This window comes from Pleurodeles waltl, chromosome 11 (assembly GCF_031143425.1).
Source record: "Pleurodeles waltl isolate 20211129_DDA chromosome 11, aPleWal1.hap1.20221129, whole genome shotgun sequence".
Classification (NCBI taxonomy): Eukaryota; Metazoa; Chordata; class Amphibia; order Caudata; family Salamandridae; genus Pleurodeles; species Pleurodeles waltl.
In genome coordinates this window covers 689117068-689144185 of record NC_090450.1, presented here as the reverse complement: position 1 = coordinate 689144185, position 27118 = coordinate 689117068, and the positions used below count along the sequence as shown (strand labels likewise).

General features: G+C 46.8%; 1 protein-coding gene across 1 annotated transcript in view; it reads left to right on the top strand.

Moving 5' to 3' along the window:
• The window catches only part of PCYOX1 (prenylcysteine oxidase 1), a 172730-nt gene that overhangs the window by 41965 nt on the left and 103647 nt on the right, over positions 1 to 27118 (top strand). Inside the window, exon 2 of the mRNA XM_069214208.1 lies at positions 8293 to 8499. Coding sequence (XP_069070309.1) covers positions 8293 to 8499 — 207 coding nt within the window. The remainder of the gene's footprint in view (positions 1 to 8292; positions 8500 to 27118) is intronic.

The following is a 27118-nucleotide window of genomic DNA, read 5'->3' as shown; positions in this document are numbered from 1 at the left end:
TAGTGGGGATGTGACCATGCCAGCAAGGGCACTTTCCTACAACTGGTTAGTGGCTGGTATTTATATTGAGCTTCGTAATTGATTTATACAGATTCACTGTTCAGCCATTTTTTAGGTCTGGCTTGACATCTCAATGTTCTCCAGACATTATGTGATTAACTTAAAGAAGCACTTGCAGGAGAAGGGATTTGGCTTCACCTATCTGTTGGAAACCAGGACTACATGTGTTGACTCAGCAGAAGAAGTGTGCCTTCCATGCATCTCTGATCATTTTGTTTATTTATCTAGCTTCCTGAACCAGCAGCAATATGTCTGAGCTTGAACTTTCAGAGACACACACATGATATTGTAATGCTATTTAAATGCCTTACATAACTAGGTAATTTACAGTGTTTGTTTTTTCTCTGGCAGCAACACGGATACAGGCAGGGAAGTCATTGGGTTTAGACTTCAGAGTGACATTTTGTGTTTGAGAGACCATGGCTACACCAATCTACATGTAGCTTTAAGTCTAGCTTGACAGTGCAAATGTTGCTGACCTTAGGTGATCAACTAAAAAAGAGCTTAGAAAGTCTAAAGTGCTGCAGGGGAGAGGGGGTTCTCGCTCCAACCATTTATTGCTTCCCACGAGTACAGTATTTGTTTGGGGCAAATTTGTTGTCTTCCACTAAAAGACTGTTGTATTGCACTTTTTGCCTTGTGCCTACGTTTATACTTCATATACAGCAGGAATGAGAATGGTTATGGTGACAAACCCATGATAATGGCTCTAGGCTTGAGAAATGTTATGATCAAAGCCCTTGACCCGACAGATGTATTCTGAAAAGCATATGCTGAAGTCGATAGGCATTGAAATGTGGATTATTATTACTGTATGATAAAACCTACAGATAGGTATTTTGTTGCTTGGAAGCTCGCAGATTACCATAGTAGGCAATGGTTATGGTGTAGGTCACCCACTGTGAGACATTGTGGAAATAGGTGTGATCTGTGAGAATCCTTGTTAGGCTGTTTTAGGAGAGATAGTATTTTTCTTAGCCAGCTGTAATTTTGTATATTTTTACAATTTTATGACTGTATGTATGTTGGTGGCCTTGTGGAAAGAGCTCACTCTCAAAACTGTAGGCCAAATTTGGTTATGGTAATAAATTCTATGCCTGTTTTGTGGACTGGAAACGTTATGTCCAATGCCGTAGGTCTTGTCTCCTTATTAGGATAAAAGCAGGTGGTCTAGCCTATTAATTGTAAAGTGTATGCTAAAGCCAAGAAGCCTTTAACAGTTAGTTATTAAATTGTATTGCAGGATACAGACAATTATTTTGTTGCATGTCATTTTGGAGATTACTGGTAGCAGGCAAGGATTTTGGCATTGGCTACCCACTCTGACTAACCCTGGGGGGTTTACTCTCATGATTCTTTTAGGCCCTATACAGAAGGTATGTATATTGTTTTGCCAACTGTTAAAATGTACATATTTGTGATTTAATTATGGTGTACCTGATGGTTGCCTTGTGGGAAGGCATGTGAACCTATACAGAAGGTCTGAGTTGGTTATGGTGGTAAGCCTGATTATAGGGGACAGGCCGGTTTGCTTATATGAAACTTTAGTGTTGGACTTGACCCTCTCTGCAGGGTCACCCCCAAACCATTTGTCTTCACCCTTCCTGTTTTGTAAACCCATTTTTGTTTGCTGTTAGGACTGTGTGCACTTTACCACTGCTAACCAGTGCTAAAGTGCTTGCGCCTTCCCCCCTAAAACATGGTACAGTTAGCTTACAGCTGATTGATGCATTTAATTTACTTATGAGTCCCTTGTACATGGTACCATGGTCACCCAGAGCCTGGAAATTGCTACGAGTAGGCACCCACTAAAAGTAGCCTTTTAAAACATGTCTCAGGCCTGCCATAGCAGCCCGTAATGCATTTTTAAACTGCAAATTTGTCGTGGCAAAATAAACCTTTTGCCAGGCCTAAACCTTCCTTCTTAATACAAATAAGCCACCCCTAACGTAAACCATAAACATCCCACAAGGCAGAGTGCATATTCAAAAGACGTCTTTTTAAGTTTGACATGTCCTGGCAGTAAAACAAAAACTCCTCAGTTAGGTTTTTCTGATTATAAGGATCCCTCTCCCATAGGGTAACATTTGGTTACCTTATTACATTTAATAAGTGCTAGCTTTTAATTGGATGGAGGTAAAAATTCAATTTTTAGTATGATCAGCATTAATTCCATGTTTTCACCTGTTCTTTCAGTTTGTGTATGATGAATTACCTCTGAGTGAACGCTAGGCCCAGGGTTCTTGTGATAGTTATTTGGTGCAATGGCTCACGTAGTGTAGATAATGAGTGTGCGACCTCAAAAGGGTGGGCAAGAGAAGAACACTGAAGGCTACTCCCAATGAGGCGGGGCGAGGCACGTTGCAGTAGGACAGTTCACTGTCCTTAGTTTCAAGGTTGGTTGGGAAGGGGATGATCGTGTTGAGGGAGCGGGGGGTCGGGTCCAATAGGCGTGCTGGCGGTGGGGGCTCCAGGAGGGATGCCTTACGATAGCTCCCTTATTTGAGGGCAATCCTGTGGTGATCAATATTGTCAAGTGGGGCCAGCCAGAGCCGGGGGGGAGAGGGAGGGTATCCCTGGAACAGCACTAACAAGTCACCTTCACAGACGTGGGGGGCCATAGCAACTTCACGCCTTCCCATCGTTCCCCTGTTGCGGCCAAATCCTCCCTGTGTGGTGCAGGCCAAAACAGACTGCTGCAGATGGAGCTCTGTTGGTGGAAATGGAGTGTAGGTAGGAAGGGCCTCCGGGTGACTGATGGAGGGAGGGACCCTCATTAGAGGCATTTTGCTGGCAGTGGCAGTGGTGGCAGGTCAATGCCGTCTAAGCCGCTTGCTTACCCGGTCAGGGTGCAGCACTCCGAGAGTCCTCTGAGGCACAACTAAGGAGCCACGTGGCCCTCTGTGTGCCCCCTCGTCCAGTGCCCGCTGCCTCTTGGAGCTCCAGGGTTAGGCGCCAATTTCTGCGCGTGGCCAGACCACGCCCCCTGTATGTTGAATTAATTTTTCACAATTAATATTCCTCTGTACTTCACTTACCTGTGGATGTATAATGTATGCCACTTGAAGACGCATGTGAATAAAGAACCTACGACCCTGACCTACTACATAATTTCTTTAAAAAATAAATACTTTTTATGTAGCACAACTTAAAGTGCAGTCTTTTGTCACAGTCAAATTCTATTAGAAATCCAGGTGTACGTTTTCCACTAATGGAGGCTGATGGGGTTTGGTCTCTAAACCTTCCACCACAACTCGCATCTGGATGTCTTTACCCTTATATCCAAAATACTTTAACAATAGCGATAGTTTACCCATGTGAACTGCGCATACCTGAGCTCCTTGTCTTACACTTCTATGGAGACCGAGTTTCCTTTGTCTACTTTTCAATGTACCCTCTTTCCCTTATGCTGGTTGTGTTTTATCCTCATTGATGTCTCCTGTTTTTACGACTTGCCACTAACCATGGGAGTGCGAGTGCGGAGTCTCGTGTATGACTTTATGGCTTGGTGTCCCTTACTGGTATGTTGGGCCCCCCTTGACTTGGTTGTAGAGCATTCTAGGTCTTCTATATTCATTGGAGCTCCAGCCAAAAATTATTATGCTGGATAATCTGGCGTACATAAAAAATTACGTGATTGCACGGCGACCGGTTAATTGTATGCCATTTACGGCTAAAATGTAGCTTGCGTGGGAACTATGCAAACAAGCTTAACGCGAGCAACTGCTTTTTGCAGCGCTTGTGTTACATGATCTAATGTTTTCAGTGCCAAATACATCCTTGAGTCTAAAAGAGACTCTAGGACGCATTTTGCTCTAAAATATGGCACCAAATGCTGTTTTAAAAAAAAAAAAATGTTTACATAATTTCACGTAATTACGCAAATAGAAATTACTTGCTTTTCCTATGTTCCTAGTTAATAGTCTTGTGGTGGAACTCATGATGGGGCCCAGAGTTGAAGATTTGCTGTTGATGGTGGTGAAGGTCAAGATAGTGTTGAGGTTTTAATCTGTTGGTGAGAATGTACAGAGTATTGTTGATGTGTGCAGGCTTGCTAGACTACATGTGTAGGTGGCATATTTGTTTTTTGGGGTTAGAAAAGGTGTTGTAGTTAAATGACTATGGGACTGTTATGGATATGTGTGGTCTGGATGTGAAGTGTTTGACTTTGTTGCAGTAACTGAACAGACCAGGTCTGCTGACTCAGTGGACTAAAGGATTCAATTCAGAAACCTGTTTGGTAAAATCCTGGCAGATTCACTCAGCCTTTCATCCCTTTGAGGTCAATAAAATGAGTACCAGTGAGTGACTGCCTCTTAAGCATCCGTATCCCTTCATTCCTGGTTCTATAACTATTGGACCTATGAGCAGGTATATATGCTAGCAGTGCTGCCTAACCTTTTTAGAACCACAACCAACTTTTTGAAACTACAAACTTTCCCAACCCACCTAGCTTTAATGGACACGATTCAGACAATTGTTTACGTAACTACTCCATCCTATGGCAGCACAACATAATTTACACACAGCACATTTTCCGTTCAAATGGCCCCTTAATTTGCACCGACATTCAAATGATAACGGGTGGAAATTGGGTTTCAGTGAATATTTATTTTTTGTGCATTACCAAGAAATGTCTTAATTTGTTCTGATCCTATTAAAATCTTTGCTTCCATCGTACTTCAGAATTACAATAAATGTTAAATGTTTGTTATCCTAAGTGCTCAATATGTACAGTTCTTTATAAGTATTTACATTGTTTTATGTGTTACATAAAATTACACCCTTCAGCCTTTCCTTTCACACTCTCAGTACCCCATCATGATTGTCACATAATTCACTTTTCTTTTTCTAACTATAAAGTGAGAAATTTGTAAACACCAATCTCCATGTTAAACAAGCATTGACAAAGCCAATAGGCCTCACCTTTGCAAGAGCTATTGCATCTGGCAATAATGTGCTTTAGTCATGTACACCAGTGTGGCTGCTGGTCATCATGGCTAAAAGTTAGGGGGGTGGGGTCGAGTGGGGTAGATTGTGGTAATGTAGAGTGGGGTAGAATTGAGTGGGTGTGGATTGGTTAGAGTGGGGTAGAATTGAGTGGGTGTGGATTGAGTAGATTGACATGGTAGATTGCAGTGGGGAAGATTGAATTTGGGTGGGGTGGGGTGGGGTAGGTTGAATTGGGGTGGAGTGAGGCAGATTTGCCTGGAGTGGGGCAGTTGGGGAGTGGAGTAGATTGGAGTGGGGTAGACTAAATTGGGGTGGGGATGAGTGGGGTAGAGTGGGATATATTGGGGTGGATTGAGTGGGGGTACATTGGGCTAGAGTGGGCTAGAGTGGGATGGAGTAGAGTGGAGCGGGGTAGATTGGGGTTGTGTGGAGCGGGGTAGATTGGGGTTGTGTGGAGCGGGGTAGATTGGGGTTGTGTGGAGCGGGGTAGATTGGGGTTGTGTGGAGCGGGGTAGATTGGGGTTGTGTGGAGCGGGTAGATTGGGGGTTCCCTGGAGCAAGGTAGATTGCGGTTGCGTGGAGCGGGGTACACTGGGATGGGTAGATAGGAATTGGTTGGAGTAGTTTAGATTGTACTGTAGTGGTGACAGATTTGAGTGAAGAGGAATGTGGTAGGGTGGAATGGAGTGTGGTAGATTGGGGTAGGGTGGAATGGAGTGTGGTAGATTGGGGTAGGGTGGAATGGAGTGTGGTAGATTGGGGTAGGGTGGAATGGAGTGTGGTAGATTGGGGTAGGGTGGAATGGAGTGTGGTAGATGGTGGAAGGGAGTGTGATACATTGGAGTGGAATAGTTTGGAGTGGGGTGGACTGGAGTGTGGTGGTTAGGAGTGGGTTAGATTGGCGTGGAATGGGGTAGATTGGAGTGGAATGGAGTCAGGTAGTTTGGGATGGGGTGGAGTGGGGGTACAGTGGGGTAAAGTAGAGTGGAATAGATGGGGTAGATTGACGGGTAAATTCGGGAGGGGTAGATTGAAGTAGGATAGATTGGGGTTGAGTGGGGTAGATTGGAGAGAAGTGGAGTGGGGTCGATTTGGGTAGAGTGGTGTTTGGTGGATGGAGTGGGGTTTGGATGGAGTGTGGTAGATTGGGTGGATTGTTGTAGATTAGAGTGGGATAGATTGTGGTGGAAATTGGAGTGGGGTAGGCTGGAACAGGGTATATCTGAGTACATTGGAGCAGGGAAGATTGGGGTACATTGGAGAGGGTAGATTGGGGTTCATTGGATTGGGATAGATTGGAGCGGAATTGAGTGGAACTGGGTTGAGTGGGGTAGGTTATGTAGTGGGTAAAATTGAACTGGGGTAGATTGGAGTGGAGCAAGGTAAATTGGAGTGGAGTGGGTTGGATTGGGGTAGATTGGGTTGCAATAGATTTGGGTGGGCCAGAGTTGGAGTGCCTTGCTGTGTTGTGGAGTGAGTGGCATAGAATGGGTTTACATTTCGTAGAATGGCGTGGCCTAGAGTGGAAGAGCATAAAGTGGATTGGGGTAGTGTGAAGTATGCATGGTGTGGTAGTGCACTGTCATTGCATAGAACACATTTTTAATTGAAATGACAATCACATTTTTACTGAAACACTGTTTTCCTGCGCACAAACATCAGTGTGCACGTCATCACCAACTGTATTGATGTTTCAGTCGTATTCAAATATTTGTTTCCACCACACTTCAGAAGTACAAAAAATGTTCCTCCTTTACATTAATACTAATATATCCTGCAACATCAGCATAGTTAATTTTTTTGTTGTGGCTAGAAAAAAACATTCTACAGCCTCTCCTTTCACATGGCTACTCAGTAGGATTGTCACATAACTTCTCTGACTTTGAAGTTTGGGAAAGAAAAGTGGTTCATTTGTGTACAGTATAGTTTTATGTGTAAAATACACAGTTTGGGAAACCCCTGTGTTAGTGGTTCTAGGTGCTGTCTGTTTGATAATGTAAAATGTAGAGAGTCAACCTGCAGATCTGGATTTTCATTCCTAGAAGTGGGGTCCAAACCTCTCCCTCCTACTATTAAAAAGTGAGATCTGCTCTTTCCTCTTTTGCATTCTGTTGAAACCAATGTTAGTAGTAAGCGATTTTTGCCTGTTGGCTTGCCACCATTTCAGATTTTCCACTTTTGTCTTTTCTACTTCGACAGTTGCACCACAATATTCTTTTTGATGTAGTTTCCCCTAATATTCTGCAAATCCCATATGTTTTTCACTTACTTAAGTATGCCACTTTCATAAGCATGTACTGTTGAGCTTCTCATGGACCCTACATAGGACCCTTGGTATTTAGATTTCTTTGAACATACTGACCTAATTATGGTTGTTTATATGTGGATGATGGATGTATTTCTGCAAAAATAAAATCTTTGAACTAAAACTATTGGACTATGAATATGTTCTGTAGCAATGTGATGGTACATTGTGTGTGAATTAATGCAACAGCATTCCTTACACTTTGTGTTTTTTTTATTTTTAAACTTCAGCAAGTTTATTAACTTAACTAGTACGTTGGAAATCTTTTTCAAACAAGAGTGTGTAAAAAGGCTCTGAAAAGTAGCTTTGGCTAGAGAAAACACGATCTAAGTTTTGCATGAGAATACTATACATTGTATCTGCTGTAGATTGATTGTGCCAGATCTATAAAGTTGTAAATGCCGGTGAACTGAGATGGCCTATTTGAATTTTGTACAGCCAGTTTGGGTATTACTGAATTTTTAGAGTTTCTTACTACAACCATTTAACCTCCCTCGTCTTCTAAATAAGATCAAACTATTATGGTGCTTAGAAGGAACCTGCTTAATTTGTACCAGTGCTTGCAGATTGTAGAAGGACACTTATTCATAATGATTGGGGCTTATTGTTATCAATCATATTTTGATCCGATTCAAGAGCGAGAGGCTGAACGATGAGAAAGGAGGAAGAAGAAAAAGATAGAAAACAACAGAAAATGTGCAGATGTAAAAATCTACGAGAATGAGATTAAGACAGGAAGATGTAGAATAGTGAAAGAAAGAAACAGTCTTGGTATTCGGAAGCGTTGGCATTTGGCACATTTGGGGTCGGAATCCTAAGGAAGCTTTGGGTCCATGCACTCATAAGACCCTAGATACTATCCTACAAAGCTATGCGAGTTTACCCAGGGCCTCGAGATGTGGAAAAAAATGAGTTTTGATATAAAGAAAACATGCTTTGGTGCTTTACATTTGTTCTTTTTTCTTTCTGTTTAGCAATTATTGGAGCTGGGATTGGTGGCACTTCAGCAGCCTATTTTGTTCGTCAGAAATTTGGCAACAATGTGCCCATCGACGTTTTCGAGAAGGGTGATGTCGGTGGCCGGCTGGCCACAGTGGAGATTGAGGGGAACGAGTACGAGGCTGGTGGAGCGGTGATACATCCTCTTAACTTGCACATGAAAAAGTTTGTGGAGGAGCTAGGTAACTGAGTTCTGGGAGTACCTGTTTAATGCTGGTAACGTACTCTTGTGAGGGTGGGATCTTCGTATGGTGCTTTGATTGTTTCATGTTTCAAATTTCTAGCAAACATTTGGCTTCAATTATTTTTTTTGGTTTGTTTTATAGCCTTAGTTTTTTCTTGCTCTGTTGTGTTAAACTGCTCAGCTGGCAAGCTATAGCTTAATTGGTATGAATAAAGAACCTTTGGTTAATAGGTTAATACGGAAGCTTAGGGGGGAGCTCTGATATTGCATCTCCTTACCAGAAAAGAATGTGTTGAACTGCTGCACAGTGTAGGTGATGGAAAACAAGTTAACCGGCCTCATTAGTTTGCATGACGGACCCAGAGGACCTTGTCATGTGGGAAAGTAGATCCCAGAGAGAGAGACAAAGATGGGACCACTGAGGTTGTTTTTTTCAGTGAACCTTCTCTCGGTGAAAGTGAAAGGCTTGCATAACTTAAAGGTGTGAATAACCAGCTCTTCATCTTCTTGGTAGGAATAGCCACCTTACAGTTTGCTGTGAATATCTACTATTACATAGGCTATGTAGTGTGTCCTCTGAGCTCATGAAGATGCATTCAAAGTACTTTGGTCTAGTGCATCTCCTTTAACTTCTGGATGATGGGCTGATTGGCTCGTTCAGCCAATTATGACGCCATTCATCCCAGTGGTGTTTAGACAGACATGTTTATGCAAGACGGTAGGTATTTTTGGAATAGTGCAAGAGAAATTACACAACCTCTTGACCCTGCCTCTCATTAGGTCATTTGCTCAAACCCATTCAGGTTAAAATGTGTAGCAAATAACCCAATGCTTCATTTAGCAAGAAAGAATGTGGACTCATCACTTTCAGTTTCCGTATGAGCTGCAAATGTCCTCCCTCCCACTCATAAGGCCCCTAATAGTTTGACCAATTATAATTTGGTGTGTACTTCCAACTTTATTTAATCCAGATTTGTGGACATAACAATTGTATTCTACTACATAAGCAAAAAATCTACTAACATAAAGAGTTCATTTGATAAAATCATAGGGTTTGCAAAACGACCACAGTGGCACGAAGTAATGTAGAAGCAGCTCTTGTTACTCCTTGTACTCTAGTAAAATACACCTCTGATTGCTGCTTCTTAACATGCATTATAGCTCATTCAGGTACAATGAGGCAGCGTTGGCATCCTGCATGAAAGCCATTTCCAAATCATTTCAGTAACTTTGCTCTCGAACACCGCTAGCCTACTCACTAGAGAGACAAATTACATCTCTGGAATGGTTGCTGGATAAGAGGCTTAAGTGATGGTGCCTTTTTTCTGTCATGTTAATCAGACCTGTATCTTTAACAACACATGGAAGAGCGCTGGTCAGATTTTGTCCATGTCCTCATATACAGTTGGGTCTCTAGCATGAAGCTAAACACCCTTCACCACTAACCTGCTTTTCCCCTTTGAAGCATTAGACTTCACTTGTACGCCCTCAAGCATTCTATTTGCATATAGTCAGCAACAAGGTTCAATTGACATAAGTATCAGGCGCAAGGACAATCTTCAAACACTACTCCATGTAGGATAGGGTATATTCCAGGATGTGGTACAGAAACATGCGTGGACACTCAATAGACAGGTCCCATAGTTCTTCCTAAACAGTCTGTATGTCAAGTATCTGTTATGCACCTTATGTATTCATCCTACTCCTGTTGGTGAATTGAAAGCAAATTCTTTAAAATATTTTCTCTTCCCTGCTGATACTGATTAAACAATTTATTTCACACCTTTTAGGGTTGAGCCTCCGAGTGCATGTGCTAGCGCATGCATCTTGCTTGTGAGACTCTGTTGTATACGGTAAAGGGCTTGGAGGCTGCTTGCTGCTCACCATTTGTTGGCTTGTGTGGCACTCTTCTTTACAGCATTGTAATTTGTCCACTGCAGGACTGGCATTATTTCCATTCCATTCTGTGGGGCAGGGACCAAGCATTGATTGATTCAATCTAATCAGTGCCCATTTATGCTCTCCACATGATTGACGTACTATTTTTTTCTTTTTCTTTTTAGCTTATAGCTTTTTAGCAAACAGATGGTTTGTGACTGGATAAAACGTGCCCAGCAGAACAAAGAAAATTGCAGAGTTTTCTTTTTATAGCTTACTTTCTATTATTTTGTCAAGTGTATTTTTTTTTTTTCTCACTTTCCACTCATGTTTTATTTTGTTTTTGCTCGTGGGCGCTCTGCTCTAAAGATGACAATTATCTTGTTAAAATATTGCAATGCAGCATTGTTTCTTTTATTATGTGTAATTTATGAATCTGATAGAGAATTGTAGCTGCAGATTCCTTACCTTAAGATTTCTTGGGGTCAGCTTGGAATCTGGATTTTTTTTTGCTGAGCAGTTCCCTGCGTGCACTTTCTGGTGGCGTCATTCAGATCCGTGTGGTTTTGTCGTTGGAGCCGTCTAGGATGTCATGGTCGCCTATAAAGGCACCACCCCAATGTGCATATGTGGGTTCTTTTCCTTCCACGCTGGTTAAGCGAAGTCCGGATTCAAGATATCCGCTGCGTTTTTTGGCAAGCCTTTTTTGACCTTTTTGTCAAAGCTTTTTGAAGTCTGTGTAAGAATGACATAGAGGAAGACTGGGTTCAAGCCGTGTGGTGAATGCCATCGCGCCATGTCGGTGACGGACCCCATCAGGTGTGTCTCTGGTGCCTCGACAGAGACCACAACTTGAAGTTGTGTTCAGACTGCCGGCCGATGGCACCGAAAGCTTTGAGAGAGTGGTCTCTAAAGCTCATGATGGCTCGGCAGTCAACTTCGGTTGGTGTGAGTCCTAGGAGATCCCGATCGAAGAGGAGGTTGCGGAATAGCTCCAGGAGCCCTAAGTCCTCTTCTTCGCACTCTGGGTCCTCCGGGCACTCGGGGAAGAGGCACAAAAAAGTCGTCCAAGAGGACTTCGACTTCGCCACGCTCATCCACCGGCGAGGCGTCTTGGGAACGTTGTCGTTCCAAGCACGTGTGGCAGAACCGATGCGCCAAGGACGACTTCGAGTCTCCCCCCTTTTCCGGGAGCCGGAGCGACCCCGCTCAGCTCAGATAGCTTTACGAAACCATCTGCCTCGTACTTGAGCGGCGCGTTTTCTGGTCCTGCGGGGTCAGCAGGGACCCCATCGAATTCCATGCTAACGGCTTCGGCCTCAGTGGCGTTGGGAACTCCTGGATCCGGAAAGACACCGAGTGCACACAGTTGGCCTCGTCCAGCGTCGTTCCCGATGTCTGTGCTCCCCGCTCCACCAGCGCCCACCGGTGGTGCGAGCCCCATCCTTATTTCCAGATGATCCAGAGCCGTAAAGACGTCATACGATGCCGATTCAGACTTCGACAGCACCAACAGGAGCCAGACCAGTGCTTAAGGCTTATTATGATCAGCAAGGTACAGGTGAAGAATGGGAGGGGTCTCAGAACCCTTTAGAATATGGTTTGGAGTGTATGGACTGGTATGAGGAACTAGGAGAAGACAGTGGAGTGGATACTTCTCCAGATACTGGCATGCTCTCACCTCCTGCTACGGAGGAGGGAGCTTCATATGCTATGGTGGTGCGTAGGACAGCTGAAGTCTTGGACCTAGATTTGCCTACAGTGCCAGTCAGGACCAACCTCCTGACTGAGGGTCTTCAGCCAGGGGTTTCCACATAGGAACTGATGTTACCCTTTAACAAAGGACTCATGTAAATAGGACAATCAGCCGCCCCCATAGACCAGCTCCTAATTATCCTAGTTTCCTAGAGCACCCCGGGGAGCTTGGTGGTCCAGGCCTCCTCTTCACATGGTGCCTCCCTTCCGCTCCCCCGGATTTGGAATCCAAGAAGCTGGATCAGCCTGGTAAGAAAATGGTTTCTTCCGCTATCCTGGCATTGAGGTCTGTAAACAACCTCATGCCTATTGGGCCGTTTTGCCCATACAGGTGTTGCCCCAGGTCCCAAAGGGCATGCAAGACACTCACAAGCTGTTAAAGATGGGAGAAATGCAGCAAAGTTTACAGTACGGTGTGGTTTGGACACGACTGACTCGCTGAGTATGGCAATTTCTTTGACAGTGGCCTTTCGTTGCCACGTCTGGCTCTGTTTGTCTGGCTTTTCGGGGGATGTCTAGACAAACCTTATGGACATGCCCTTTGATGGCTTATGCCTTTTTAGAGAAAAGGAAGACTTAGCGCTTGAGCGGTTCAAGGACTCTCAGGCTACGGCCAGATCCTTGGACCTCTCTGCACCTTTTCGTCAGCAGTCTGCCTTTTACCTGTTTCGAGGCTTCGGAAGTGGTTGGTACCACCCACCCACAAATCAGCCACCGTCCTCCATCAACTGAACATCCAGTGTGAGGACGAGACCCAAAGGGTCTAGCCAGAGGTCAGCCTCCACCCAGCCCCCCTCCTCCACAGCATCCAGGTCCTCCAAGTATGATTCTGCAAGACCACTCGCATCCAGTTGGAGGGCGGCCCATAACATCAGACAAATAGATCTTGCAGATCCTACAGAAGGGCTATACCCTCCCCTACAAGTATTTCCCCCCCTCTATGCCTCCATTAAAAGAATGGCTGATGGAGGAACATTTAGTCTTGCTCAGTGAGGAAGTTACGGCTCTCTTTGCCAAGGGAGCCATAGAAAAGGTCCCAGTGTCAGAAGTAGGCAGTGGTTGTTATTCCCGCTACTTTCTGATTCCCAAAAAGAACAAAGGTCTTCGCCCCATCGTGGATTCACAGGATGTCAAACTCTTCTTCAAAAAGGAGAAATTCAAGATGCTCCCTCTTGCTCAGGTCTTGTCTGCCCTAGACCAAGGAGACTGGATAGTAGCGCTGGACTTGCAGGATGCATATTTTGACATCCCCATCCTGCCTGCCCACAGGTGCTACTTGCGTTTCAAGGTGTGCCACAAGCACTTCAGTTTACTGTGCTCCTCTTTGATCTCACCAGTGCCGCTCGGGTGTTCACAAAAGTGATGGCGGTGGTAGCAACTCATCTGCTCAGGTTGGGGATTTCAGTCTTCCCCTACCTTGACGACTGGCTGTTGAAGTCTCCTATGTCCAAGGCTCTCGTTGCCCACCTTCAGATTACGGCGAACCTCTTGCATTCGCCAGGGTTCACTATAGACGTCCCGAAGTCACACCCAACTCTCAGAAGCTCCCTTTCATCAGAGCTATTCTGGACACAGTGCAGTTTCGGGGTTATCCTCCTGAGTACCGAGTCCAGGATATTCAGGTTATGATACCGATCTTACGGCCTCTATTCTGAGGATGCTGGGCCTCCTGTCCTCCTGCATCCTGTTAGTCAAACATGACAGATGGCATATGAGGGCTCTGCAGTGGGTCATGATGTTCCAGTGGGCACAGCATCAGGGGAATCTCTCCGACACGGTTCAGATCTCGGAGGGAACTGCAAAAGACCTGAAGTGATGGTCAGTGAACTGCAATTTGGTCCGAGGCAGACTTCTCTCCCTTCCCCAACCAGATCTCACAGTAGTGACAGATGCGTCACTTCTGGGATGGGACGATCATCTTGGAGAGGTGGAGGTCAGAGGCCTCTGGTCTCTGGCAGAATCCAGACTCCATATAAACTTACTGGAGCTCTGAGCGATCCGACCGGCATTGAAAGCATTTCTTCCTGTTGTAAAAGGGAAGATGGTGCAGGTGTTCATGAACAACACTACTGCGGGGTGGAACTGCAACAAGCAGGGCAGTGTGGGTTTGTGGACCCTTTGTCAAGAGGCCCTGCGTCTCTGGACATGGCTGGAACAGCCAGGCATAACCCTGGTGGTTAAACCCCTGGCAGGTTCTCTGAATGCCAGGGCGGACAAACTCAGTCGTTGATGCCTAGCGGATCACGCAAATGATGTCTTCACCCAGAGGTGACGCAAGGACTCTTTCAGCAGTGGAAAGAGCCTTGATTAGAACTGTCCGTCTCTGCAGAGAACACGCAATGTCAGCAATATTGTGCATCACAGTTTCCAAGGTGGCAATCGCTTGGCAGTGCTTTTTGTCGCAAGTGGAGTTCCGGCGTCCTGTACGCATTTCCGCCCATACCACTTCTGCCCAGAGTTCTCAAGAAGATCAAGAACGACTGGGCCCCAGTAATCCTAGGGGCTCAGGACTGGGCACGGAGAGTCTCGTAAAACCGAGCTTCTGAAAATTAGCAACGATCCTCCGATCAGGCTGCCACTTCGGGAGGATCTCCACTCCCATCTGCCCCATTCCAATACAAAACAATCTGTCCCACTCAAATGCTCCCCACTCCAATCTACCTTACTCCAATCCAAAACATTCTGCCCCACTCCAATCTAATTCAATCCACCCCACTCCAATCCAAAACAATATGTCCCAATCCATCACATATCACCCCACTCCCATCCAATCCACCCCACACCAACTCACTCCAATCCACCCTTGTACAATCTGACCCACTGCAATCGAAAACAATCTGTTCCAACCCATTCTGCCCACTCCTATACAAAGCAATCTGTCCCACTGCAGTCTGCCCCACTCCAATCCAAAACAATCTGCTGCCCTCCAATCCAAAACAACCTGCCCCTCTCCACCCTGTCCCACTCCAATCCCAACCAACCTACTCCAATCCAAAACAATCTTCCCCAGTTGAATACAGTCCACCTCACCTGATCTCACACAATCCAGTCTACCCCACTCAATCCCAATTCACCCTACTACAATCCAGTCCACCCGCACACCAATCCAGTCCATCCCAGCCCAATCTACCCAACCCCACTCTAGTCCAACACACCTCGCCCCGCTCTGGTCCAACGCACCTCGCCCCGCTCTGGTCCAACGCACCTCGCCCCGCTCTGGTCCAACGCACCTCGCCCCGCTCTGGTCCAACGCACCTCGCCCCGCTCTGGTCCAACGCACCTCGCCCCGCTCTGGTCCAACGCACCTCGCCCCGCTCTGGTCCAACGCACCTCGCCCCGCTCTGGTCCAACGCACCTCGCCCCGCTCTGGTCCAACGCACCTCGCCCCGCTCTGGTCCAACGCACCTCGCCCCGCTCTGGTCCAACGCACCTCGCCCCGCTCTGGTCCAACGCACCTCGCCCCGCTCTGGTCCAACGCACCTCGCCCCGCTCTGGTCCAACGCACCTCGCCCCGCTCTGGTCCAACGCACCTCGCCCCGCTCTGGTCCAACGCACCTCGCCCCGCTCTGGTCCAACGCACCTCGCCCCGCTCTGGTCCAACGCACCTCGCCCCGCTCTGGTCCAACGCACCTCGCCCCGCTCTGGTCCAACGCACCTCGCCCCGCTCTGGTCCAACGCACCTCGCCCCGCTCTGGTCCAACGCACCTCGCCCCGCTCTGGTCCAGTCCACCCCACTCCCCCACTCTAGTCTATCCCACCTCACCCCACTCTAGTCTATCCCACCTCACCCCACTCTAGTCTATCCCACCCCTCTCTAGTCTGTCCTACCCCTCTCTAGTCTGTCCTACCCCACTCTAGTCTGTCCCACCCCAGTCCAATCCAATTCACCCCAATCCAACCCACCTTACTCTAGTCCAACCCACCTTACTCTAGTCCAACCCACCTTACTCTAGTCCAACCCACCTTACTCTAGTCCAACCCACCTTACCATAGTCCAACCCACCTTACTCTAGTCCAATAAAACCACGCCACCCCAGTCCAGTACAATCCATGCCACTCCAAACCACCTTAATCTGCCCCACTTCAGTCCAGTCCACCCTGCACTGCACGACCCTGCACCAAATCTGGTCGACCCTGCACCAAATCTGGTCGACCCTGCACCAAATCTGGTCGACCCTGCACCAAATCTGGTCGACCCTGCACCAAATCTGGTCGACCCTGCACCAAATCTGGTCGACCCTGCACCAAATCTGGTCGACCCTGCACCAAATCTGGTCGACCCTGCACCAAATCTGGTCGACCCTGCACCAAATCTGGTCGACCCTGCACCAAATCTGGTCGACCCTGCACCAAATCCGGTCGACCCTGCACCAAATCCGGTCGACCCTGCACCAAATCCGGTCGACCCTGCACCAAATCCGGTCGACCCTGCACCAAATCCGGTCGACCCCACTGCAATCCAATCCACCCAACACCAATGCAATCCATCCCACTCCAGTCCAGTCTTCCACAATCCACTCCACTGCAGTCTACCCAGATCTGATCCACCCCACTCCAGTTCACCCCATTCCAGTCCAATCCACCCCATTCCAGTCCAGTCCAGTCCAAGCCACCCCATTCCAGTCCAGTCCAGTCCAAGCCACCCCAGTCCAGTCCAGTCCAAGCCAGTCCAGTCCACCCCACCAGTTCACACGATCCCTCCCCATTTCAGTCCAATCAACCCAACCCCGCTCTATCCCAGTTTAGTCAATTGCACTCTATCCCAGTTCGTTCCACCACACTCCAATCCAGGCAGCCTACCCCACTCCAATTCGTCCCATTCCAGTTAAAACCACCCCACCCCACACCAGGTCAGTCCACCCCACTGCACTCCAGTCCACCTGCCCTTAGTGCAATCCTCCCCACTCCAGTCCACCCCAATCCACCCAAATCCAATTCCACACACCCGCCCCAGTCCAATTTACCCCACCCCATTTCAATCCACAACTCCAGTACACCCCACCACATTCCAGTGTACCCCACTCACTCCAGTCCTCCACACTCTACTCAAATCCACCCACTCTATCCCTGTCCAATCCACCCCATTTTAATCCATCCAACCCAGCACACCCCACTCCAGTCCAGCCCACCCAACCCCAGCAAAATCACTCCAATTCAAACCACTCACCCTAATCCATCCCACTTGAATCCACCCCAGTTCCATCCACCTCATCCCATTTTATTCCAAGCCACTCCACTCCACTCAATCCTTCCCACTCAACCCTAACCCAGTCCACCCCACTCTGCTCCAATCTAATCCACCCCACTACCTCAATCCACCCTATCCCACCCCACTGCACGGCACACTCTGCCACTGAACTTTACTCAACAAGACTCTACTCCTCCTACTCCACTTTACGACATTCCAACTGATCTACTGTACCCCACCACTCAATTCTGACACTCCATGCCACTAACATTTAGCCATGCTGAACAGCAGCCACACTTGTGTACAACATGGCAAAATATAACGCCAAAAGTACTTGTATAGATGAGAACTGTTAGCTTTACCAATGGTTGTTTTCATAAATGGTACTCAACCAAAAGGTGTCAGTACCCTGGACATATAAGAAACGTGAGGTAGATAGCATATTTTACAAGGAAAAATAATCATCAACAATGAACATAGACATTCAGATTCATCATTATGCCGGAAGAAGTCAAAGAATCCATCTTGTACCAAAATGCTGTACACCTAAGCATATCTGCAAAGGAACAAGGTTCCCTGGTTAAGCGGAATGTAAAGGTATATTTGAAACAAAAAGGTTTCAATAGCAAACATCATATAAAATATATAAAAGCCAAGACAATAAATACAAATTATCCATGTTTGGTGCTCCAGTGTGCCACACATGGAAATATGCGAATATTGTTGTACCAAATTCAGTTATTTGATATAGGACCCCAAATTGTATCTGTTAGGTTCTGTTAAACTCAGAATTCTATAGCATTTCAATCTCTTAACAGTATGTGATTATCATCAGGACCCGAGATGAAGCGACCCTTAGGGCGTTATGGATTCACAGAGGAGAGGATTAAGATGAAAGCCCAGACAAAAGTTAAAAAAAAATCTGTGTAACAGTGTATGATGAAGTCTATATACATGGAAAATCATGGAGAAACCAGGGTCTCTGGAGGGGAGAGCAAACTAATTCCAGTTATGAAGATAAAGGAGAGGCCAGGAGACACCCGTTCTACATACGTCCAAAGCAGGCCCTCACTGTCTTTCAGTGCATAAGAACATCAGGAGGATCCGCCGATGTGTGAAAACCTGTAGCGAAGCCTGTGATGGATAGGCAATAAGCAAAGCAATTGCAACTTAGTGTTTAATGGTTCCTGTTTCTTCTTTAGGATGTGATTTACAAGTATGGAGTTCAAGATATGGATGTAGGCAAGGGCCAAATAACCGTTAGTAGTCCACTCTGCCTGCACATGCTCAAAAGAAAAGAGTCAAATCGTCCTGTTTCCCTGTAGGTTCCAATGACACACCAATAGCACTTTCCAAGAAGGTTTTGATACCCTACTTAGAAACATTGTTAAAATATCCCCAAAACTCCAGACATGGCACCACAGTAAATCAAAACACACATCGGCAAAGCTCAAATGTTGCCTTCCATTGTACTAATGTGACATAAGATTTAAAGGAATGCATGGCTTTAATACACACATTAGGCATAACATTATTATGATGTTCCTGTGAAATAACAAATGTAGAAATTACATTGGTCATCCACCTCATCAGTGGCATAATATAAAGTCAGTGGTACAGTGTAACCATGTGTAAGGTGCTGTGGCCCTATATTGATCTCATTAGTACTCCTATAAGACATCTAAGGCTGTCTGTGACAATGCTAAAAACAAAACTGGTTGATAAATCATATAAAAGGCAGTGTAGCTAAGATGTAGCCAAAGTGAAAAGATAGGGACACAAGCATGAATTTCATGGTAAATTAACCCTGAATATGTCCAATAGGAACAAAGCAACATGAGGAGAAGCCTCAAGGCAGTTTGGATTGCAGAAAATGCTTATTACACCCACATGACTAGACCGGATGGGATCCATGAGCTGTTTTGAGGTTTCCACAAAGTGATAGAACTAGAAACACTTTGCTGCAGCATTGTGGGAATGTACTCAAAGGGAAAAATACATGCATATGCCTTTACCACATATGTTTTTACAACACATATGCCTTTACCACACACACCTTTACAAGGAAATGGTAAGTATATATATAAGGTGTGTGTGTTTAGGGTAAGGATGTTTTTAGAGTTTGAGTGGGTAAGGGTATAAGGTGGTAAGGACGTTTTTAGGGTTTCAGGTTGTCTAAGGAAATTGGGTGAAAAGGGTAATCTTAGGGTTTAGGGGTGGCTAAGGGAATTGGTTGGTAAGGGTGTTTGTAGAGTTTAGGAACAGCTAAGGGAATTGGGGTTTAAGTGTGTTTGTAACATTTAGGGGTTGGCTAAGGGAAATGGGTGGAAAGGGTGTTAGAAGGGTTTAGGGGTGGCTAAGCTCACAGACATCTAAAACACATCCATCACCTCAACCATCTACCTGGAATACTGGAAACATGCCAAGATCAAACCTCTCCTCAAGAAACCAGCCGCCGACCCCCACTGAGCTCAAAAACTACCAACCCATCTCCTTGCTCCCCTTCCCTGCTAAAATCTTAAAGGCCAGCAATTCACAGAATAACAAGAGAACAACCATCTTCTGGACGTATCCCAATCCGGATTCGTTCCAACCACAGCACCAGAACCGTCCTGATTGCTGCCACGGACTACACCAGAACCATCCTTGACCGGGGAGATTTGGCTGCCCCGATTCTCCTTGACCTCTCGACAGCCTTCCACATTGTCTCCCACTACACCCTGATCAATATACGTAATCAGATCAGCACCCAAGATGACCCTCTCAACTGGATTGCATCCTTCCTCTCCGGAAGAGCTCAGAGAAACCACCTTCCTCCTTTCACCTAAGAATGGAAGACCATCATCTGCAGCATTCCTCAAGGCTCACCCCAGCCCCACCTTGTTCAACAGCTCCACGCCCCCCCCCCCCCTCCCGGCCAACATAGAAACCACGGTCTGAGCATCAGCTCCTAAGTGGACGACACTTTGCTCATCCTTTCGCTGTCCAAAGACCCCTCCATGACAAAGGCCTACTTCTACCTCTGCATGACCAGCTTCACCAACTGGATGCAAGACAACTGCCTCAGACTCAACACAGACAAGATGAAAGTTCTGATCATTGGGAACACCGCCTCACTGTGGTACGACTCCTGGTGGCCCGCTGACCTGGGACCTACCCGCACGGACCAAGCCTGGAACCACAGCATCATATTAGATGGCAAACTCACCATGAAGAGCCAGATTAATGCAGTCTCCACTGCCTCCTTCCTCACCCTCCACACGCTTTGAAAGATCTTCAAGTGGTTCCCAGTCTCCAGCAGATGAACAGTCGCTCATGCCCTCATCCACCAGCCACCTGGACTATGGCAACGCTCTATATGTGGAATCACGTTGCACCTCCTGAAAAGACTGAAGACCATCCAGCACTCAGCTGTCAGACTCATCATTGACCTCTCCAGACAGACCCACATCACTCCCTCCTGAAGAAACACCTCTGACTCCCCATTCGCAAGAGATGCCAATTTGAAGATTCTAACGCATGCCTACAAAGCCCTCCACAACCAAAGACCAGCATACATCAACCACTGTGTGAGCTTCCACCCACCCTACAGACTCCTACGCTCCTCCTTGCTCACACCCCCTACAGCAGCAGTGGCGGTCTTTCCTTCTCCTACCTTGCTGTGAAATCCAGGAACCGCCTTCCCATCCATCATCGGACCTCGTCCTCCCCCCAGGAGTTTAGAAGGACACCTGGCTTTTTGACTGAAGCCCCCGAGAAACCTGGACCTGTAGTCATGCTACCCCCACAGGTGATTAGTGGGCTATACAAATCCTGATTGACATTAAGTAAAGGAATTGGGTGTTAAAGGTGGTTTGTAGGGTTTAGGGGTGGCTAAGGGAATTGGATGGTAAGGGTGTTCGTAGGGTTTAGGGCTGGTAATGGGAATTGGGTGGTTTGGGTGTTTTGGGGTTTAAGGGTGAAATTGGAATTAGGTGGTAAGGGTGTTGAAATGAGATAGGGATGGAAATAGTGGTATGGGTGATTTTAGGGTTTTGGGTGGTTAAGGGGTTAGGGTGAAATGCACTTTTTGAGGGTTTATGGGTGGGTGAAGTTTAAGGGTGTTAGGGTTGGGTAAGGGGATTGTGCCAAGAGTGGGTTTAGGGTGCGTAAAGTTATAGGGTAGTTAGGGTGTTTTATAGAACTTAGGGGTGGGTAAAGGAATTGGGTGGTAAGGTTACCAAAAAAGGGTTTTTTGAAGGATACTCCCCAAAAAAATATTTATTTTTATAGTGATTAAAAAGAATGGAGAGCTTGAGGGAAATTAAAATGAAAACAATACATTTATAGATCATTTGTGTGTGTGTGTGTATATGTTTTGTGTGTGTGTTAGTGTTAGAAGTAGGGCCTCTATGTGGCAGTGGTTAGCACCCTGTCCAATTAGGGACCCTCACTCTAGTCAGGGTAAGGGAATCACACGGTTAAGATAACCCCTGCTCACCCCCTTGGTAACTAGGCACGAGCAGACCCGCACACACACATGCTCCACACACCCGCTCCACACAGACACACACACAAACCACACACGTTTAAAAAAAAAATAGCCAATATTTATCTGAATTAAACAAGACCAAAACAACAAAAATTCTGCATATTCAAGTAAAAATATCACCTTTTAAAAGTGGAAATAAGTCTTAATCCATAGGAATCAATGATTGTATCTTTTTAGCACAAAGTACCTTGAATCTGTCATAAACAAAGACAATGCGGGCCGCAGGGGAGGTGAGGTGCTGAAAAGCAATGCGTGGGTTTCTTACTGCACGTGGGAGGTGATGTGTCAATTATTTCCTCGCAGGAGAGGCAATGCCTCAGTTCTTTACTAACAGGAAAGGTGATGTGTTGGTTTCCGGACACTCAGCCTCAGTTCCTTACTGCAGTGCTGACTCGATGAGAAATAGATGCCCTAAGGACCATGTGTGGAAAATCCAGACGCGCTGTGTTGATGGAGCTGCAGTGAAACAGGCGCTGTGACGATTTTTCTGCCGTGGGACAGGCGCTGCGTAGATTTTTCGGCCACAGCACTTCAGTGGGTGAAGTTTCTTTTATAGGTCACCAGTTTACACTTCCAAGGGCCCAGGGACTGGAGTTGGCACCACTTGGCAAGTCAGGAGACTCAGCAGAAGAGCCCAGGCACTGACCGATGAAGTCTTTGATGACCCGAGACTTCTAACAGGAGGCAAGCTCAGTTCAAGCCCTTGGAGAACCTTGGAAAGCAGGATACAGAAAGCAAAGTCCAGTTCTTTCACTCCCAGGACAGAAGCAGCAGTATGCAGGCCAGAATAACAAAGCAATAGGTAATGCCAGTTCCTCCTACAGCATCAAGCTCTTCGTCCTAGCAGAATGTCCTCAGTCCAGAAATGTTCTAAAGTTGTGGTCTTAGAGGTCCAATACTTATACTCATTTATGCCTTTGAAGTAGGCAAACTTCAGAGGAAAGTCTTTGTAGTGCACAAGACCCTGTCTTTCCCTGTCCTGGCCCCAGGCACTCTCCAGGGAGTTGGAGACTGCGTTGTGTAAGGACAGACACAGCCCTATTCATGTGCAACTGTCTGCTCCTTCCACCACTCTAGCCCAGGAAGAGCCATCATGATATGCACGGCACCCCTCCGCTCCCTTTGTGTGACTGTCTAGAGTGACTACACAAACAGCTCAACTGCCATCCTGACCCAGACATGTATTCCGCAGGCAGGCAGAGGCACAGAATGGTTAAGCAAGAAAATGCCCACTTTCTTAAAGAAGCATTTTCAAACTTACACTTTAAAAACCAACTTCACCAAAAGATGTATTTTTCAATTGTGAGTTCAGAGGCCCCAAACTCCATACCTCCATCTGCTCCCAATGGGAAATTACACATGAGAGATATTTCAAGGCAATCCCCATATCTCTCTATGTGAGAGCTAGTCCTTGCAATAGTGATCAACGCATTTAGCAGTATTTCACTACCAGGATATGTAAAACACACCAGTACTAGTCCCACCTTTTAATTACACTGCATCCTTCCCATGGTGCTGCCTTGGGCCTGCCTCAGGGCTGATGTACATGTAGAAAAAGGGAAGGTTTGTGCCTGGCAAGTGGTTGCACTTGCCAGGTTGAGCTGGCAGTTAAAACTGCACACACAGACATTGCAGTGGCAGGTCCGAGACATGTTTATAGGGCTACTCATCTGGGTGGTACAATCAGTGCTGCAGGCCCGATAGTAGCATTTGATTTACAGGCCCTAGGCACACACAGTGCACGTTACTAGGGGCTTACTAGTAAATCAGATATGCCAGTCATGGATAAACCAAGCACAAATACCATTTAGACAGAGAGCATTTGCACATTAGCACCGGTCAACAGTGGTAAAGTGCCCAGAGTCCTAAAGCCAGCAAAAACGAAAGCCAGCACAGGATCAAAAACTGGAGGTCAGAAGCAAAAAGACAGGGGAAACCCTTCAGAAAGGGCCATTTCCAACTCAACCCCCTTCCAGCCTAAAACTAGGGTAGGCCAATCAGTACCTTGCTGGATTTCCCTGCTTAAGGCGATACAAGCTAGACAATGGCCCACTACTGCAGGGTCTCTTGCCAGTTCTATGCCTCTATGAACCCAGGTGGATCCCCCTGGCTACACTCTCAGGGCCCACTGAACCAACCCAGGGAGGGAACCCTTCTCCATCTGTAAACTCCATCTGTGCAGTTCTTAACCTTATCTTGTTCAAAGATCGCCAACAGTGTGATGTGGCCCATTCCACCCCTTGGGGTCTTACTTTAGTCGTAAATAAACGGGAGACGCGGACCCGGGTAGGTTGCTCGCAGCCAGGAGCACCGATAACTAAAAGGTTTTGCACCTGATGACTTGTCCATGCTGTCCCATGTAGCGCGTTCCTTAAACGGGGATGGGCGACAGATAGGAATAGTAGTTCCTCCCTACACTAGTGTAAGTGACTGGATACGCTTGTACTGACAATTTTAGTGTGTAACTATCTGCGTTATTTATGAATAGGAGATACATATAGCCAACTGGTCCTGAAGAAGCGTCACCAGACCCATTTGGGCCACTAGCGACGCGAAACATGTTGACCCTGACGAGGGATGGCTTGGAAATTCCCCGCCCTCTGTTCTCTTTTTTACTATAGAGTGATTGACCATTATCTCTGTTTCACTCTCGTGACTATATATTTTTTAATCTTGGCCTCTGATCCTTGTGCAGACTATTAAATAGATCACTTCCTTCTAGATTTAGAGAGTCAATCTTAAACCTTTTCCTTTTGATCTCCTCCCTGTCGTGAAGGGTCGTGGCATCATCGTCTATTAAGATCTCTGGCAAAGAGCCCCCCCACCCCATTTGGGGTGGTGCCCGTCCGACATTGCAGTGCCAGTCTGACAAGGAGCAACTCCGATGATGAAGCATGACACCCTTTTGGGTGTGTGAGGTTTTTGCTCCTAAAGATTAGGACCCCGTCCTGAGTATCCTCTCCTTCTTTAACTGGAACAGTGTATTATCTTTATGTTCGGTGGCATGTGTAGCTGCAGATACACATGCTGTGCACAGTCCGCCGTCTGGTGTTGGGCTCGGAGTGTTACAAGTTGTTTTTCTTCGAAGAAGTCTTTTCGAGTCACGAGACCGAGGGACTCCTCCCCTTTCAGTTCCATTGCGCATGGGCGTCGACTCCATCTTAGATTGTTTTTTTTCCGCCATCGGGTTCGGACGTGTTCCTTTTCGCTCCGTGTTTCGGGTCGGAAAATTAGTTAGAATCTCGGAAAAAATCGTCTGTATTGTTTTGTTCGGTATCGGGTTAGTTAGAACAAATCGACACCGAATCTTGGAGAGCTCCGGTGGCCCTTCGGGGTAATTTCGATCCCCCGTCGGGGCCTGGTCGGCCCGACCGCGTGCGACTTCAAGACTGATGGAACGGACCCCGTTCTGATTCGGTCCTAAATGCCATAATAAATATCCTTATACGGATCAACATTTGGTCTGTAACTTGTGCCTGTCCCCCGAGCACAAGGAGGATACGTGCGAAGCCTGTCGCGCGTTTCGGTCGAGGAAAACGCTCAGAGACCGAAGAGCCAGGAGATTGCAGATGGCGTCCACGCCGACAGGACAACAACGGTTCGAGGAGGAAGAAGAAGAAACTTTCTCCATCCACGAGTCGGATTCCGAAGAACTCGACGTCGAAGAAACGTCAACCGTGAGTAAGATGTCGAAACAAAAAGCTCACGAAAAGACTGACAAAGCCCAGGGGACGCCACCGCCAACAGGCCATGGCTTAACCCGAAAAGTAGGTGACCGTCCATCGGCACCGAAAAAGGGCGAGCTGGTGTCGAAGTCATCCGACTCTGGTTGAGATACAGGCACGCAGCAATCTCGGGCCCGAGAGAGTGGCGCAGAAAAGATTCGGCACCGAGACAGCGGCACCGAGGTTGGTCGGCACCAAGAGGGCACGACGCAGAAAAGAAAAAAGATTTTGTCGGAGCCGAAAAAATCAGTAGAAAAGGTTTTGGTGCCGAAGCATCCGAAACGAGAATTAGTTCCTACTCAGAGGAACAAGGACTGTCCTCTCAAATGAAAAAACACAGATTTGAAGAGGAATTACAAACAATAGAGCCAGATCACACGCAAAGGCGGCTCTTTATTCAAAAAGATACAGGGAAGATCAGCACTCTTCCCCCAATCAAGATGAAAAGGAAACTTGCCTTCCAACAATGAGACAAGCAACCACAAGCAAAGGTGGTAAAGAAAGTAACTCCACCACCTTCTCCACCGGCGCAAACTCCACCATTAACACACTCACCAGCTCATACCACAATGAGCCAGGATGATCCAGATGCATGGGACCTCTACGACGCTCCAGTATCGGACAATAGCCCAGAGTCGTACCCAACTAAACCGTCACCACCTGAGGACAGTACATCATATGCACGGGTGGTCGCTAGGGCAGCCGAATTCCACAATGTATCACTACATTCAGAACCTATTGAGGATGACTTCCTCTTTAACACTCTGTCCTCCACCCATAGCCATTATCAAAGCCTTCCCATGCTCCCAGGAATGCTAAGGCACTTGAAACAAATATTTCAGGAGCCAGTTAAAGGCAGAGCCATAACTCCAAGGGTGGAGAAAAAATATAAGGCACCACCCACAGACCCTATATTTATTACAACACAACTGACACCGGACTCAGTAGTTGTGGGGGCAGCTCGTAAGAGAGCCAACTCGCATACATCAGGCGACGCACCACCTCCGGACAAGGAGAGCCGCAAATTTGATGCAGCGGGAAAAAGGGTTGCAGCACAAGCAGCAAATCAGTGGCGTATCGCCAACTCGCAAGCACTCTTGGCGAGATACGACAGGGCTCATTGGGATGAAATGCAACATCTCATCGAACACCTACCCAAAGGATTTCAAAAAAGAGCGCAACAGGTGGTGGAAGAGGGACAAAGTATCTCGAACAATCAGATACGGTCTTCCATGGATGCAGCGGATACAGCTGCAAGGACAATAAACACTGCAGTCACAATAAGGAGGCACGCATGGCTGCGCACATCTGGGTTCAAACCAGAAATACAACAGGCTGTGCTCAATATGCCGTTTAACGAACAGCAATTGTTTGGGCCGGAGGTGGACACTGCCATTGAAAAACAAAAAAAGGACACCGATACGGGCAAAGCCATGGGCGCACTGTACTCCCCGCAGAGCAGAGGCACATTTCGGAAGACACCTTTTAGGGGAGGGTTTCGAGGTCAACCCACAGAAACCAACACCTCACAAACAAGACC